Source organism: Maylandia zebra, linkage group LG19 (assembly GCF_041146795.1).
Source record: "Maylandia zebra isolate NMK-2024a linkage group LG19, Mzebra_GT3a, whole genome shotgun sequence".
NCBI classification, from domain to species: Eukaryota; Metazoa; Chordata; class Actinopteri; order Cichliformes; family Cichlidae; genus Maylandia; species Maylandia zebra.
Window position 1 is genome coordinate 29492419 of NC_135185.1, and position 15714 is coordinate 29508132.

Below are 15714 nucleotides of genomic sequence, written 5' to 3' on the forward strand. Positions count from 1 at the left end.
ACTCCAGCTTTTGGATTAAACCCGCCCTAGCTATGGAACGCCACAAACTATTGGCTAATTAAACCAGTCAGTTCTCCTGTCAGGAAGTGTGTCTCAGCTGAGCTGTATCCACACGCAGTTTTGAACAAAGTGGGACTTTGCTGTAAAGTGTGTGATCTTTAAGCGATCAGTGGCCCTTATCCAAAAGATTAAAGTGTTATCGCAGCCAGCGACAATGCGCTTGTCGTTAGCCTGCCTCGCTAAGGTACTGTCACTGTTCGCCGGGTGTTATGTGTGCATCAGCTGCTTAATTTCAACCATATGAAGCCCAATGGTGCTTAGTCATGGACCAAAGAGTAGGTAGGAGGGAGTTTAGGGGACACATCCTATTGGCTGCTCAAAGTGGATGAGATTTTTTGTAGAAAAAGTACTTGCAGTAACTGATCCAGTCTAGTCGAGGGAAATCTACAGAAGTATGGCAACTCAGACTAAGGTGAACCCACTGCATAAAACCACAAAGCAAAACTGACTTTGTTTCCAAACTGACTTAACATTTTCTGTTTTCTGTTCAGCCCATACTTCACGGATACTTCAGAAGCTCCTGCTCCTGGAGGGTTCGCATTGGTAAGTCATGCCCTGGGAATGTTCAGCTAAGCTTTGGTGTAACTTTTTTTTTTTATCACTAAGGTAATGAACTTGTTTGTGCACCAGCTTTTGCTCTAAAAGGTGTTGAATATGACCAGCTTCCAGTCAATCTGATCAAAGATGGAGGGCAGCAGGTACAGTGTGCAGACAAACATGACACTTTCTGCATGATTGCTTGAATATTAAAGAGTCCAAAATCCTGCTAAAACAATATGAAGTTTCTTAACAAGGTGCTGTCTTAAACAATAAAACCATGCATTTCTTTTTTAAAGTCATGTGTTAGTCTGACAGTGGCTCTCTCTGTGCCAAAGCTTACTGAGGAGTACAAAGCGCTAAACCCCATGCAACAAGTGCCTGCAGTGGAAATTGATGGCACCACTCTCTCTCAGTCGGTGAGTCTGCTTCCATAACACTGTCATGTTATCTTATTACATTTACTGAATATTTTGGTAATACTGGTAACAGTTCTAGTAAAAACTTGACTTGTTTTCTAACCTTTAAGCATTTGCAGGTAGTTACTTTGTAATTTCAAATAAAATACATTAAAATTCCATTTAATTACACCTTTAGTCGGTGTATTTTTAATTACACCATGTAACATTAAAAAAACGTTACCAAAATTCTTTTGTTTATGTAGCTGGCAGTGATCCAGTACATCGATGAGACCAGACCAGGACCCCGTCTTCTTCCAGCAGACCCAAAGGCGCGTGCCCAGGTTAGGATGATAAGTGACCTCATTGCCTCGGGTATACAGCCCCTGCAGGTAAGCAGAACACAGTCCACAATGCCATCAGTTCAAATCTCTACTCTGGTTCACAAAAAATCCATGCTTGCAATGTCAAGGTCAACCTGCAAGACCAGTAACTTTATCTTTTTTTTTTTTAATTCCTGGACTTCGCAGAATTTGTATGTAATCCAGAAAATAGGAGCGGAGAAGATGCAGTGGTCTCAGCACTTCATCGATCGTGGTTTTCAAGGTAAGCGGAAGCCTGTCATCTACTCCTCTATGCTTCGTTTTAATTTTAAATGCGGAGAACTGCACTCTGAAAACACTTTGTTTTACACAGCAGATGATGAACACCGAGTTGCCTCTATAAGTGCACATTTTTGCTGTCATTACAAAGCGTGACTCATCAGCTTAACCATCCTGCTTTGCTTTAATGTCGCAAGCAGGAAGGCTTTTAAAACTGACGATGATGATTAAATCAACAGTGATCCATTCCTGAGAACTTAACACAGAAGTACAAACTTTTCTGTTCTCCCAATATTTACATTTCCAAACTTTCCAAAGTAATAATCTAGTTCTGCCCCACATTTGACACCCCTGCTCTATACATTAGAAACATGAAGTGATGAGAAAAATGCCAATGTGTTTTACATGCATGCGTTATTACCCCCAGCTCTTGAGCCAATTCTGAAGCAAACAGCGGGGAAATACTGTGTAGGCGATGAGGTAAGAACATGAATATATCACAGGACAACATCTGGGCAATTTCCAGCACAAAGATTACTTCTTACTTTCTGCTTCTCTTTTAGATTTCCATGGCAGACATCTGTCTGGTCCCACAGGTCTACAACGCAGAGAGGTATGCTATGAGAAGTTTCATAAAACTGCAATAGAAGCGCTACTTTAATAGAGATGGGCTTTCCACAAAATCAAATTTACATATTTTCCCTCTGGCGTGCAGTGCTGTTTCTCTGTCTAGTGCGTTTTGTTCGAGCTGACCAGCATTTAAGATGGTGGCTATAAAAACATCTGCCTTGTTTTAAATATGATGGAACCAGATGAAACTAGTTGTGCCACAAAGCGTCAAATAATACATTTGGAAGGTTAGCAGCAGCATCTCTTTCCAGAAATCAGAATTTACTTCTATTATATTCAAGAGAAGGCAGAGATCCCAAAACATGATATAACCTCGAAACAGCCTGTACAGGGAAGCATCACCACTATGTTTTTAATGTCTACAGGTTCAAAGTGGATGTGGGGAAGTATCCAACCATCAAACGGCTAAATGAGGCTTTACTTGAGATTGAAGCTTTCCAAGTGAGCCACCCATCACGCCAACCAGATACACCTGATGATCTGCGTGCTTAGTACAAAGCCACTGAGAAGTTGTTTGTGTTAAATAAAATGACTGAAAAGCGACTCTGTTCCACTGCAGTTACTTTAAATGACAAGAAAGGTTCAAGTAAAAAAAAATATTTATTAGTATTTTAGCATGAAATTGAACTATGACTTTAATTTGCCTTTTTAAAAAAAACAAACAAACAAAAAAACAAACAAACCACCATACAGATACGTGGAGAGGAGGTACAGGACAATAATGTGTTTAAAAAAAAAAAAAAAAACCCCAACGCTCAGATTTGCTATGCAAAGTGGAAAACCTCTCGTCTCACTGTTCACAGCGCGTTGCCTGATGGTGATTTTCGAAGACACATAATAAAGTAAAAGAATCACACAGGAGACACATGAATAGAAAGTCATTGCAACAAAACACAAAGCAGAAGAATTAGTCTTCCAGACAAAACGCTCTTCTCATGTCTGATCACATCACGGGCCATGGTGGCTAAAAACTGTTTCCAATTTGGACTCATTTGTCAAAAGGAATCTCCACGGTGCATTTGATTGTGTCATCATAAAAGGAACCAGAGCAGTCCGACCCACCAAACACCAGCAATGCACACTGGATTTTAACATTTTCACCCTGTCCATGTGTCCCAGTGTCTCTTAGGATAGCGCTGCCCAAAAGCATCATGCTGTGTCCAGCACGAGGCCTGGAGCAAAGCAGGGGAGACACCAGTGAAGTCCACATATTCGTATCTGGGGGAGAAAAGAAATGAAGCTCGATTAAAAAGCAGCTGATTTCATCAATATTGATGCTTCGTGCAAAATAGCAATAATACTGAAGGAAAAAAAAAAAAAAAAAAACAAAAAAAAACCTGCTCACCTGTATTAAAGATGTGAACATCCTGCAGGGCTCCAATTGCACTGCACCCTCCACTGACTAAAATCCTGTTGTCTGAAACTGGGAGTGCTGCATGAAACCTGTCAATTAATATATAAAGAGGTTTTATCTGTATCATTGTTATGGCCAATCTTTACATATTCTTAAATATGAATTATGTTCAGCTAAAAGAAAAGAATAATCTCACTAGGATGAATTTTGTGTTAAACAACATTAAAATTGCACTTGACTCTTTCTGGGATGCCCAAGGATACTACAACCAGATGGCTACATGGATGACATTTATCAAGGTTGATTAGTTTACTCACCCTCGAGGCAGCGGTGGCATGTTCCCACTCTTCACAGCTGTGTACTCCATAAATCCTGCACTCAGTAGGGAAAATGTAAGAATCAGTGCAATCCTGGACACTCTGTTTCAATCTAAGGCGGTCAGTGGCGGTCTTTATCTTACCCAGATCTAACACATGGAGGTCGTTAAAGTAAGCAGCTGTCTTGCGTCCACCGAATATGATCAACTTCTGAGACAGAAGCGTAGTCGTGTGCCTGTTAAAAAGCATGAAATTAGCATTCCTGAGAATTAAGAAAGCACTTAGGGTACAGTAAATTTACTGAAGACTGACCCAAACCGAGGCAGAGGTCTGTCCCCTTCCACAATGGGCTGGTACCAGAGTCCAAACTCTGGGTTGAAGATGTATAGAGCATTACTGCAGGATTTATCTCCTGAGGAAAGGCTTGACTGAACTCCTCCAAAGACAAAAAGTTCTTTTTTGTAAAAGGCTGCAGAGTGATACGCTAAATTTGGAACGCTGCCTTTTGCCTTAAGGATGGGAAATATCCACAAATACAGCAATGAAAAGAAAAGAAAAAACAAAGAGCCTATTTCACATACACGTACATGCTTCTAAAGAATGTGAAAACGCAGCATGTTAACAACAAACCCACATTGACAAGCTTCCACTTCCAGGTCAGAGTATTAAGGATGTACAGCTCCGTGTAGCGCCGACCCTCCCTCAGGCCACCGTAAACAAAGACTGCTCTAGAGTCTGGGTCATAGGTTGCAGTGTGTCCTCGGGCACAGGGTGGTTCAGGTCCAGAAGCAGAGGAGTTCAGCGGGAACCAGAAGTCACCGTCTGAAAAGAGGTCAGGTAACGATTAAGTACAAATGCTTCCTCCACCGGTGCCGCACACCTTCACTCTAGTGACATGCTTTATAGATACAGGGAGCTAATATACATATATGGCCAGATGTATATTCAGCAAAGTCCACTGACCCAACTCGAGCTTCCACAGGGAGTCTTTGCAGTAGTTTTGTTCTGAAGTCTCCCCTCCAATGAGGATGGCAGTATCAGGGTCACTCAGACACATGGTGTGGCACCAACGCTTTGACGGACACGCTGAAACTAATCACAAATCTTTGTAAAAGCCACTTCTGTGCAATCCTGTGTAATCCCAATATTTTTTTCCTTTTTGCCTCTGACCTCCTCTGTTCTCACTCTTTATGAGCACAGTCATTTCTTCTTGACCGTTTATCCCGGATGACCTCATCTTCTTAGGGGTCGAAGCTTGGTCTACATCCTCTGAGAGGCTGTCCACGTCCTCAGAGCTCCACCTCAGTTGGCCTCTCCTACCAATGACTGTACGTCTGGGTGTCTTTTCCTTCCAGTCACACAGAGCGCACAGCAGACCTGCGTCAGTTACTTCCCTCACATGCAGACACTAACATACACCTAAGGATAACACTCACTGTAGGCCACACTGGAGGTTTATTCCCCACAGCGGAGTCACTGGTGTCGACTTTATTGACTTGGACCTCAGCAAAGCACACGCTGTCGCTCCTGTCGCTCAGGTGTGAGGTCTCAGAAGTCACCTGGATTTGTATTAATTGAACAATCATGACGCTCGAAAACCAAAGTGTGCATTCCCACTGAACTATTTTGGCCCCGTTTATCTCACCGTTTCACTTTCAGCATCTTGGGTGTGTAATGTGGTGGAATGATCGGTCACATCATGCCCTTCGGGGAACAAGCATTTCCTTTGAACCAAAGGGGTACTGCTGAAGACGCTGGAGTTGTCCTGTGGCTGGTCACAAGTCTTGGCAAGAAATAAGTGAAATGCCACTATGCAATATCAGCTACAGACTGCTTTTTTGTTTTAAATCCCACATATAGGCATGATGCCTAGCACTCTGACGCAAAGAAAGCAGGGAGTGTAATGGAAACTAGCACAAAGAAATGAATATTAAATGACAATATATGCCATAAAGCTATTTATAGCAAGGTGAAAATGGTGGAATCAGATTCTGTTTTCCAAGAGTTATTTATAAAAAAAAAAAAAAGCAGTCAGCATAAGATATTAGGTTAAACTTCACCTTCCTTTTAGGCTTATTGTATCTACTCAGTACAGGAGTTGGATTAATTGCAATTCAATTCAATTCAATTCAATTCTTTATTTATTTGTCACATGTAGTTATAGCTGGTACAACATACAGTGAAATGTTTTTTCTGGCTAAAAAAGTACTCCCCCCGACTGTGCAAACATGCTAAAAAGGATTTTACATAAGCTAAGAAAAAAAGGAAAAGAAACAAAAGTTAAAAGTAAAAAAATATATAAAAAAACAATGTAAAAGTCCATATTCATGCATTCAGATAAGCTATATTTGCCCTTTGCATGCTATAACCTGTAGCCTGAACAGTTTGTGTGTTTTAAAGTGAGGCTATATGTAAATTCCCCACTGCATTTAACCATTAGTAAAATAACCCAGACTTTCCCCACACAAACATGAGCTCTACGTGAGTTTTTTCGGATCTGGTCGCGCTAAATACTTGTGTTTTGTACCTCTCCAGAGACTGTGAGTAAAATCTTGCCATAAACTCCCCTCCTGCCCCTCTCTGCAGCCACTTTGACCATCTCTGGGCTCCAGTCACCTTCCCAAGTCAGACACCTGAGCACAAAGAGATGTCAGCAAACTCTAGTTTACAAATTCACAACCTTGCGGCTACTTCACGAACCTAAATTGAGAGGACAGAATCCCAATTTTCTGAGCTGGTACTTCTGCACTGACCAGAACCTCGACTGAAATTGTGGTCAAACTGCATTCCCACTGTCCCAGACCGAAGATGACCAGCTGCTTAGGAAGAGGCAGCGGGACATGGACTTGAAAGCACCTCCGGTTAGATTTGCTGTGAAGAGTGAGTCCAAGTAGTGATTCTTCGCGTCCTTAATAATCTGTCAACATGGTTTTTTAAAATTATTATTATTATGTATTTATCAAACGACATACCTAATAAACTGGCGGGGGACGTCACGCAAAGACCAAAGGACATAAAAATTCAGTCTCCCCATGTTGTTTTACGGATCCAATACGTTCTGAGAGCAGCAAACATCGGCGGTACTTAGATCTCCAGTGCTAACCTCTGATTGGCCGAGAGGAGCTCGAGGCCGTGGTGAACACGCACAGGTGAGAGGTCAAAGTAATTAAGTAATAGGCCCCCTAGTGGATCTGCTGGTTGGACTCCAGATGCCTCACTGCCTTTCTATATGTCTTTGGATAAAGGGAAGTCAAGTGTATGACTGAACATCTATCCATTCGCTTAGCAAATTCAAGATCTTTGTCTCATAACAAAAATAAAAATAAAATAGTTACAATTTAAACTCTAAACACCAAATATCTGCTATCAGTATTTATTATGGATCTGTGCAGGCTAACTGAATAGACTTTCAAAGTCATTTCATTGTTTTATAGACACACAATTGATTGGCATGATCAAATTTCGTCAGTCATATTTGCTTCACGTATTATTGGTGATCAAGTGAGAACCTCCACTGCACTAATAGCAATATCAGATGAGAGTTCTAGCTTCTCTCATCAGTAGGTGAGAGTGGGGCCGCTTAGGTACGAGGTCCATCCAGGAAATGTGGCTTGTGGCTACCATCTCTACTACTACACTGTTTTCCTCATGTTAGCGCTTATAGTTTTGGGGGGGGGGGAATTATATGTGGGACAAAGAAACTTCTGAGTGTATTAGACTTGTGTTTCAGCCATCTAGAAAATGGCTGATATCTGAAATTTTCAAACAGTGAATGAACTTTTATTAAAAAGACTAATCGTGCACTGTGGTCGTAAAAGGGATGGACATGGTCAGGAAAAATATTCAGGTAGGCTGTGGTGTTTTGATGGCGTGCACTTGGTACATAGGGGGCCCAAAATAAGCCAACAAAATATAATCATGTCAGTTCTTGGGCTCTGTGGTGTTAATGCAGTGTGGTTGTGTCATATTACTTTATTATTCTGTCCACCCTCAGGAGCAACATTTCATCTAAGAGGCGACAATGCTAAAAACAGCTTCTATTAGAGTTCATCTCCACTTGCAGTCTGAAACCATGCACTCTGGTTCTTACTTAATGAGACCCAAGCTGATGTAGAGTTTGGAATAACAAGAGTAAATCGATATATTTATCTTCATCTTTATTCTGATTGTTTATATCACAAGAAATTAAGTGATAAAAACAAAGAAGAAATCAAATGACAAACTAAACAGGTGTAGGTTGATGCTACAGCTTATATAACACCTGCTCATGATGCCAGACCAAAAAATGACCGCATAAGGAAAATTAGATCCCAAACCTCCGATTTACATACAGAACCAAGACAAACCATAAAAAAGAAAGAAAAGGAGCATTTATCACAGTACTGAATAATTATGTTAGTCCTATGCAATTTTTTAAGCAGTCGAGTGTGCTGCAAATTTTTATTTAGTCAGTACAGTTCCAAAGGCCTCGAAACAGAAACTCAATGACTGTTCACATTTGTGCTAACCTTGGGTTTCTCAAAATAATATAACTTCATCTTCATTTGTATTTATTATCCCTTTTTTTAAACAGCTTCTGGATGCCAGCTGACATTCGACCATCATATGCTTGTAGATAATGTGGATTATGTTAGATTCTAGTACATCTTTATATTTCCGTGAAGTTAATTGAATAAATAATGAATTTGATGATACTGAGAGTAGCTTTCCATAAATTATTGACCATTTTTCTTTTTAAAAAAAAGAAAAATCCAGTAAAGCCCAAGCAAGACTAGCTGCGTCGTAAGATTGTGTGAGGCCTTAAGGGAGAACTGAAAATAAAACCTGGTTTCATCAGCACCTCTGTGCAACTATTACATCAATCCCCTTATGTCACAATTTAATGGAAACACAAGGGGCCACCCTGAAGTGCTTTCTAATCCTGGATGTGCAGCGAGACTGTTATGAAATGACGGGGTCTCGGGTGAAATGCGCAGCTTTGGCTGGCCATTTTTTAATTTATTTTTTTCTCAAGCTGTCCAGTAATCGACCGTGATTCATGCTGGTTTTATCTAATCGCCTCAATTAACCACAAAGGAAATGAGACAATGGTCTGTTTATTGAGGAATTAGAAATTTCAGGATTTGATGCCATCAGCATAACTTACAGCGAGGGTTTAGTACAGTAACAGTATCAGTTGCTTTACAGTATGCTGTATACAACGTCAGCAGCCAGATCTGTGAAATCTTTGGAAGATGCACAAAGAGTGATTGAAATGAGGAAAGAAAGATAATCTTTTTTTTTTTTAAAAAGACCAAAAACAAAACAGTAACTTACTTCTTAGACTTGTGCACAAAAAATAATCTACCTCCAAACATAATGAAAGTGTGCAAGTCAAATGTAAATATTGATTTTTTTATTACATAAGGAGCTGCATGTGATAAGGGATGGCTTTTAATTGTGTCATAAAAAGCACAGTCTGATTACCACTTGCTTCAGTACATTCGACTTATATATATTTTTTAACCAACACACCACTGTGACAGCAGACATCGCCATACTCTGAATTTACATAATCTGAAATCTCACGTGATTAGGATCAATACAGAGAAGAAAAAAATAAGTTAGGTTGGTAACAAAGACAAAGCAATAAGAATAATAAGAAAAAAAAAAGGTGCACAAGCGCGCACACACACACACACACACACACACACAACAACAAAGCTTCTTTCTTTAGATCATAGCTGATTTAACACAGTTATACCCGTGCAGGTCTTCCCTGATCACTGCTACCATAGATCTGTTACAGGTGAAGACAATAGATATTTTATGATGGGCACTTGACCAAATAGCACGGTGCACACATGGGAAAAATGGCACATATGCAAGGCTTCTTCAAACACATGTTAGCAAGACACTGAAGCGTTTGAAATCTGTGGGATTACAAACTTAAATTCAACAAGAGACAACACAAGCAGACGGTGCTAAAAAATAGATATCCCTATATATATATATATTTTTTTTTTTTTTCTATTTTATTTTAGAATTTCAATTATGTCTCCCTCCCATCCCTCCCCCAACAAGTGTGGAATCAAAAATAGTTCATTGTTCTTCAGTAAATTGTACATTCATAAGCGATAAATTGGCATCTCAGGCACTATAATAAACCCTGTAGTAAAGTGTTTTATTTCGCCAAAGGGAGTAGGAGTTGTCAAACTTCAGGAGATAAGTGCCTTCACCTGGAAATTCGTGGCTCCCCCCCTGCACGGACAGGTGGCTGTCCTGGCGGTACACGGGGAGGATTTCAGACAAGTTAGAGTTGGTGTGAGTTTTGGAGCCCTTCTCGACGTCCCCGTTGCCGACGGGCCCTGCAGAAATCACATGATCCACAAAGTCAACACACCGAATCGTAACCCCAGTGGGGGGAAAACATATAAAAGTACAACTGCCATCGCAAAGAGGGGCGTCGGCGCCTGACCTTCAAGCTCCTCCTCTTCGTCCTCGTCATCGCTCGACTCGCTGATATGCACCGTGATGGACCGACTCGTCACGGGAGTCCAGTCAAAATAGATGCCGAAGCCAATGTCGTAGCCGTCTGTGGCAAACTCCCAGCACACTTTATTGGCTTCGGGCACGGTGGGCACGTGGACTGTCATGATGTCGCCTCGGTACACGGTCACCATGCTGTCCTTCTCTGTTCGGAGCTTCACCTTTAACTCCTTCACAGCAGCAGATGTCCAAGTTGTCGGGGGGTTCAGGGGCGGCATCTGGGCTGCCATCAGAAGGGACACGCGGCAGTGACTTTAACAAGATGTGACAGCAACTGCAACACTTTATCCAACTCATTTTAAGATGGCAAAATCTCAAGCAAATACTGTGCACGCACACTGCAATTAGCGGGACGTTTATGAACCCGCAGAGTCAGAATCACTGCTGAACAAAGCAGCTGTCACTATGGCACACTGCAGGTCCTCACCTTTCATCTCGGCGGAGAGCTGACAGCTCCCTGCACTGCTGTTCTCCTCGCCTCCTTCCCCCAGGGCCAGCTCAGCAGGGGCCTCTTCATTACCCTCAATATGCGCACACATCGGGGTTATTATTGTAAAGACTTAAATTGTTAGACTATGCCTCCCTATTTACTGCAACTTGTTTACAGCTCACCTAAGCACACAGTATTACCTACCTCAGAAAGACGTCCTGAATCCTCCTTGGTGTCATCCATACTGTCTTTGGACTGAGTAAAGCTCTCTGAAAGATTTGTATTCTGCAGCCTTAAGTAAAGAAAGAATAGAGTTTTTAAACCAAGATAACATTCAGACCACCCATCTGCATAGCAGCTCCATTTAAAAGCCGCAGCAACAGGTTACCTGTCCGGTGGCGTGTTGTCGCACTGTTTGGCTGTTACTCCGGGGAAAGATGAGAAAGACAGTGATGAAAGCCGTGACTGGAGCTGTGATGTAGCCTCTAATCTCTCCATGGCTGTCCTGAGAAGGCAAACACCTCAGTCTGCGTGGCTGCAAAAAGATGAAACCCCGCCCCTCCCAACCACAGGGGAGGGAGACGGGTGAAGCTAGCCTCCTAAAGCAGGCTGTTTAAACTAAACAAGCTGCCGTTTCACATAATAAACCCCGTCAACCGCAGTATTGCCTTCTGATTTAACAGTTAAAGCAGTAGCGACGAGCTGTGTTTACATGTGCGTGGAACTCTAGCTTCATTAACCAGGCTAGCTGTTAGCTTATAGCTCACGCTAGCTAACCAGCGAGCAGTTAAAAGGACAGCCGAAGCTGCGGACACAACACCCAAAAACTTATCTCACCACAACGTAGCGTCGAAAATATGATGTGATTTTAGTTTAATCAAGCTCAGGGCATGAGGAAAACCGCCTCCATATCCCTGCAATCATGTGAGGGACCTCTCCACAGTGCTGCCGCTGCTGCTTCTGCTGCTCAACACGAAAAAACAGACCCGGATTTTTTGACACTTCCGTCTTTTCTCGGAAAATCTGCGAATCTGCATCCTTACCAGGAGCCTACTGCAGCTCCTCTGAGGACATACGCCGCTGCTTAATATTTAAACCAGTCTAAAAGTATACGTCCCAAAGCCAAATCATAAACACAGATTATTTAACAAAATCTAACAACTATCTTTTTTTTCAGTTTTAAGTCTTTTTTCTCATGATACAGTACTCTGCAAATGTCTTGAGCCCCCCCACTTTTCTTATTCAATTGGGAAAATCTAGGAAAGAAATAGGAAATTTATTAAAACGTGTACATAAATGGAAAGACAACATGTAAGACAAAAGCAGAGTTTGTACAACTACAGCTCTCTTAGACAAGCTTTCCTGTTATTTCTTTAAGCAGTCTTTAAAGCTCTTCTCTAGATGTTGGCTGTATTTTTGTTCCATTCCCTGTCAAGATGATCCCACACTGTTTCAATATTGTTGAGGTCCAGGATCTGGGGAGGCGATCCATGACTGACAGTGTTCCCCTGTGCGTAGTATGCTCTTAATGCATTGGCAGTGCATGTGGGATCATCGTCATGCTGAAAAATGAAGCTTTTGGCAATCAAACCTAATGTTGTTGCATTAATTTCAACAAGATCCCCAACACCACTGGCTTAAATGCCAACCCAAACTATGACAGTGCCTCCACCGTGTCTTGCAGATGGCTGTAGACACTCACTGTTGTACCTCACCCCTGATCTCCTCTGTATGTCACATCTGGATTCATTACTCCATCGGACCTGTCTTCAGTTCATTTGGTGTGTAATTTGGTATACTTCAGCTGTTTCTCCCCATTTTCCTTATTTAAGATAGGCTTCTTGACAGAAGTCTTTCCACTGAGATCTTTACTGACAAGGCTGCAGTGAACAGTAGATGAAGGTCCAGGTTTTTTGCAAGAGGCTGCCATCACCAAAGTAGCTACAGATACAACTTAAAATTGATTCTTTCCCAAGTCGCCTGTGCTGTATAGAGACAACACTTGTTCATCCATGAGTGCATTTTTTGATGCTTTAATGTTTCATAGGTCAGTGTTAAGTGGCTTAATAGAGAAAATAAAAAAACATATTAAGCTTGAGACTTTTGCACAGCACTGTAACTGTACTGCATAAAAGTATCTGAAGTAAACCTATCTACATTTCACAAACTTTAGTGAGTCCTTCATGTTATAAAATGATTTTCATTCAAAATTGAAAATGTAACACAGTAATACAAATTTTGAATTGGAAGCACACTGACCAGCCTCATTATTTAAGACAGGTCACAAAAAGCTAAACAGACTTTTATTTACTTTTTAATTTTTCGTATTGTTATGTATTCTTTCAAAATGAGACATGGTTCACAGAGACTGAGTTCACGTATCAGTGATTTTAATGCTGTAGCTGATCAGTGTGTCACTTTGCTGGTGTCTCCATCTGGGATTTATAAGCTGCAGAGAGGCACTGTTGCACAGATTTACTGCTTGATAGAAAGCGCAGCAGCGGGGTCTCCCTGATCTGGGCATCCATAAGTGAAATCCAGGGAAAAGGCCTTTTTGGAATAAAGTTGAAATATATAATTACTATTTAAATGAGATATATGACAGTTTAAAAAACAAACAAACACTGATCTACTCACTCATCTGAGAGAAGAGAAGATGCATAGGATGAATTGATGAAACTGTGTGCATTTAATTGCACAGTGTCTCCACATTTTTCTTTAAATATTGATTTAATTAAGAGGAGAACCTCACTGGATCCCAGACTGGCAGAGGTGCAGATATTCAACAGGATATACAGCACCGCACACACCCAGTTCAGACCCAGAGAAATACCTCCTACATGTGGAATCAAAATGTACAAACTAAGAACAGAACTTGTAAAGAACTTGTTTAACTGAAGCTCATGCAAAATACTTTCTGTCACATATGAAACAAAATGAAAAGATGCTGAAGTGACATACCTTTCATTGTGAGAGGACACGATGCTTCTATCAGCAAAGGATCTGCTAAAGCTGAGGCCACATGACTGCAGGACAGCCAAACATCCACAGTGTCACAAGAGACAACGTCATACTTTGGCTTCAGGATGTAGTCGTGTCCAAGAAGCTTAGCTAATCTGAGACAGTAATTCAAAAGAAAGCGATTCATTGACCCAACCCCCCCAAGAAATGACCAGTCCTTTGTGTGTGTGAATATGGCTGTACCTGGTGACGGGAATGGCAGAGGTGAAACTGTACACAAGGCAGTGTTTTGCCAGATGAGAGCGGAGATCAACACAGACTTTTGGGATTTGAGAGGGCAGACAGCAAAGGAAAAGAACATCCGCCCATGCTGCCAGTCTGCGATTGTCAAAGAAACATTCAACTTCTGTATGGACAAATTCCACTGAAACACAGAACATACAACGATCTTAGCAAACACTTTTTTTTCTTTTATCAGTACACACGGAAGTTTGGTCCAAGTGCAATTTAGTTAAACCAACACATGCTTAATGATTAACTCAAGAATACCATAGAGTCACAACAAGCAACCAATAACTATTCATAGTCTTAAAAGGGCATAACTGAAAAAACAAAACAACAACAACCTAGCTTAAATCTGCTCAAAAATGCATCTGGGTAGCTTAAAAATTTAAGAGTGAAGAGAGTCATTAAGGAAGCGTATGGAAACCCCTCAGATTACCCACTATCTGAAACAAGGAGCTTTAGCTTCTCATCCCTTAAGCCAGCCTTCTTCTGACTGGCTGCCCCTTGCAAACAGAAGGTTTGACCATATTAGTGGTATCCACTCTGAGTGATATCATGAGGAGCCAGCAGTAGGAAAGCTAGCATTTATAGCCACATGAACAGCGATCTTTCACCTCACATAGATTACTTCAACGAAAGAATCTAATTATTTGAAGCTTTGACCATGTCTAATATGAGCATCCACCACTGTAACGCTCTATAAACACAACAGAATAAAAAGGAAATAGGTCCACCACTTTAAGATTATGTGTCTCATGACATTTAAATCCTGTCACAAGAAATTATTATACTCATATTGTATACAGCATTTGTATTCTATTTTATTCGATTGTATATAGTATTTTATTTTTATTATATTCTATTGTGTACAGTATCTTATGGATATACTATTCCATTGTTTTTTCTATGCAACTTTGCACTGTCCACTGCTGTAACAAAACAAATTTCCCATGCGTGGGACTAATAAAGCTTATCTTAAATCCACTGCATCACAAGCATTTTTCTCAGATTTGGGCTTTTTGTGCGTGTGTACCTGCTAACTCTGGTCTCCTAGTGGAGATCTTAATATGTGAGGGTTTGATTTTGGTCTTTTCAAGAAGTGCTTGGCACAGCTGTTTTCCCAGATGGCCCATCCCAAGTATACCCACGCGGAGGTCGTCGTGCTCTCCTGGTGCCACTGGCTTTCTGATTTTCGCTGTGCGCCTTCTGATGGCACATCTATAATACAAATGAATGAAGCAGCTCAGACAGATTAAAATATACTCAAATGACTGCAAGACTATACGTGTGGGATGAGTTCACCTTAGCGAGTCAATGAGCTCACACACGAAAGCTGCGTGCGCGCACCCGCAAAATGTCAGTCCAGCCGAGCGCGCCCGGAGGTAAAGTAACTTCTTTTCGTCGTCAGCGAGCCCGCTCTCAAAACACAGAGTGCTCAGGTCGGCGACTATGTCCGCCATCACCAACACTCTTTGAGCACACAGTTAAAATGTTAAACCCCTTAAAATAGTCCAAGTCTACGCTCTTAACACTTTTCAATAGAGATTTGGGAACCAGTTCTGTTGCCATGCCAACTTAGCGAGGTTAGGCTTTCAAAATAAAAATCACTTGA

The 15714-nt window shown here is 41.2% G+C and overlaps 4 protein-coding genes across 11 annotated transcripts; 1 reads left to right on the forward strand and 3 right to left on the reverse strand.

The window, feature by feature from the left end:
* The first annotated feature begins 73 nt into the window (after positions 1–73).
* gstz1 (glutathione S-transferase zeta 1) lies at positions 74–2768 on the forward strand. Of its 4 annotated transcripts, none has more exons than XM_004540652.4 (9): positions 74–244; positions 552–603; positions 691–758; positions 936–1016; positions 1262–1387; positions 1526–1601; positions 2025–2077; positions 2161–2210; positions 2593–2768. In XM_004540652.4, exons 1-9 carry the CDS (start codon positions 215–217, stop codon positions 2717–2719), a joined length of 663 nt encoding a protein of 220 aa, XP_004540709.3. In that variant the 5' UTR covers positions 74–214; the 3' UTR covers positions 2720–2768. The 4 variants fall into 4 exon arrangements, with proteins under 4 accessions (XP_004540709.3, XP_004540707.3, XP_004540708.3 ...); XM_004540650.5 differs by having other exon boundaries at positions 77–244; positions 897–1016; XM_004540651.5 differs by lacking the exon at positions 74–244 and adding an exon at positions 271–472 and having other exon boundaries at positions 897–1016.
* Positions 2769–3160: 392 nt separating this feature from the next.
* zgc:163014 (uncharacterized) lies at positions 3161–7030 on the reverse strand. Its single transcript, XM_004540654.5, has 13 exons — positions 6871–7030; positions 6599–6769; positions 6426–6531; positions 5544–5681; positions 5335–5457; positions 5069–5246; positions 4862–4990; positions 4533–4720; positions 4211–4407; positions 4042–4133; positions 3899–3953; positions 3573–3670; positions 3161–3445 (listed from the first exon to the last, which is right to left on the reverse strand). Exons 1-13 carry the CDS (start codon positions 6930–6932, stop codon positions 3216–3218), a joined length of 1767 nt encoding a protein of 588 aa, XP_004540711.2. The 5' UTR covers positions 6933–7030; the 3' UTR covers positions 3161–3215.
* A 1948-nt stretch (positions 7031–8978) lies between these two features.
* tmed8 (transmembrane p24 trafficking protein 8) lies at positions 8979–11877 on the reverse strand. Of its 3 annotated transcripts, none has more exons than XM_004540657.6 (6): positions 11694–11877; positions 11245–11356; positions 11061–11148; positions 10854–10947; positions 10356–10649; positions 8979–10245 (listed from the first exon to the last, which is right to left on the reverse strand). In XM_004540657.6, exons 2-6 carry the CDS (start codon positions 11352–11354, stop codon positions 10028–10030), a joined length of 804 nt encoding a protein of 267 aa, XP_004540714.2. In that variant the 5' UTR covers positions 11355–11356; positions 11694–11877; the 3' UTR covers positions 8979–10027. The 3 variants fall into 3 exon arrangements, with proteins under 3 accessions (XP_004540714.2, XP_004540713.2, XP_004540712.2); XM_004540656.6 differs by having other exon boundaries at positions 11245–11391; XM_004540655.6 differs by having other exon boundaries at positions 11245–11361; positions 11694–11875.
* A 1347-nt stretch (positions 11878–13224) lies between these two features.
* On the reverse strand, positions 13225–15686 carry noxred1 (NADP-dependent oxidoreductase domain containing 1). Of its 3 annotated transcripts, none has more exons than XM_004540659.3 (6): positions 15450–15686; positions 15136–15320; positions 14061–14241; positions 13818–13972; positions 13494–13692; positions 13225–13406 (listed from the first exon to the last, which is right to left on the reverse strand). In XM_004540659.3, exons 1-6 carry the CDS (start codon positions 15560–15562, stop codon positions 13271–13273), a joined length of 969 nt encoding a protein of 322 aa, XP_004540716.3. In that variant the 5' UTR covers positions 15563–15686; the 3' UTR covers positions 13225–13270. The 3 variants fall into 3 exon arrangements, with proteins under 3 accessions (XP_004540716.3, XP_012777295.3, XP_004540715.3); XM_012921841.3 differs by having other exon boundaries at positions 13818–13882; positions 15405–15685; XM_004540658.3 differs by having other exon boundaries at positions 15405–15685.
* Between the last annotated feature and the right edge of the window lie 28 nt (positions 15687–15714).

Bases quoted from the DNA above. Each gene is read 5' to 3' on its own strand.
- tmed8 (XM_004540657.6), bottom strand. From the start codon at position 11,354: ATGGAGAGATTAGAGGCTACATCACAGCTCCAGTCACGGCTTTCATCA. The intron at 10,948-11,060 runs GTAGGTAATACT...GCGCATATTGAG, and splicing joins ATTCAGGACGTCTTTCTGAG to GGTAATGAAGAGGCCCCTGC. The intron at 10,246-10,355 runs GTCAGGCGCCGA...TGATTTCTGCAG, and splicing joins CGAAGAGGAGGAGCTTGAAG to GGCCCGTCGGCAACGGGGAC.
- noxred1 (XM_004540658.3), bottom strand. From the start codon at position 15,562: ATGGCGGACATAGTCGCCGACCTGAGCACTCTGTGTTTTGAGAGCGGG. The intron at 15,321-15,404 runs GTGAACTCATCC...TTTGTATTATAG, and splicing joins GAGCTCATTGACTCGCTAAG to ATGTGCCATCAGAAGGCGCA. The intron at 14,242-15,135 runs GTACACACGCAC...TCTGTGTTTCAG, and splicing joins TAGGAGACCAGAGTTAGCAG to TGGAATTTGTCCATACAGAA.
- zgc:163014 (XM_004540654.5), bottom strand. From the start codon at position 6,932: ATGGGGAGACTGAATTTTTATGTCCTTTGGTCTTTGCGTGACGTCCCC. The intron at 4,721-4,861 runs GTCAGTGGACTT...ACCTCTTTTCAG, and splicing joins CCTGTGGAAGCTCGAGTTGG to ACGGTGACTTCTGGTTCCCG. The intron at 4,408-4,532 runs GTGGGTTTGTTG...CCCATCCTTAAG, and splicing joins GGAAGTGGAAGCTTGTCAAT to GCAAAAGGCAGCGTTCCAAA.
- gstz1 (XM_004540650.5), top strand. From the start codon at position 215: ATGCGCTTGTCGTTAGCCTGCCTCGCTAAG. The intron at 245-551 runs GTACTGTCACTG...TTTTCTGTTCAG, and splicing joins CGTTAGCCTGCCTCGCTAAG to CCCATACTTCACGGATACTT. The intron at 1,388-1,525 runs GTAAGCAGAACA...TGGACTTCGCAG, and splicing joins CGGGTATACAGCCCCTGCAG to AATTTGTATGTAATCCAGAA.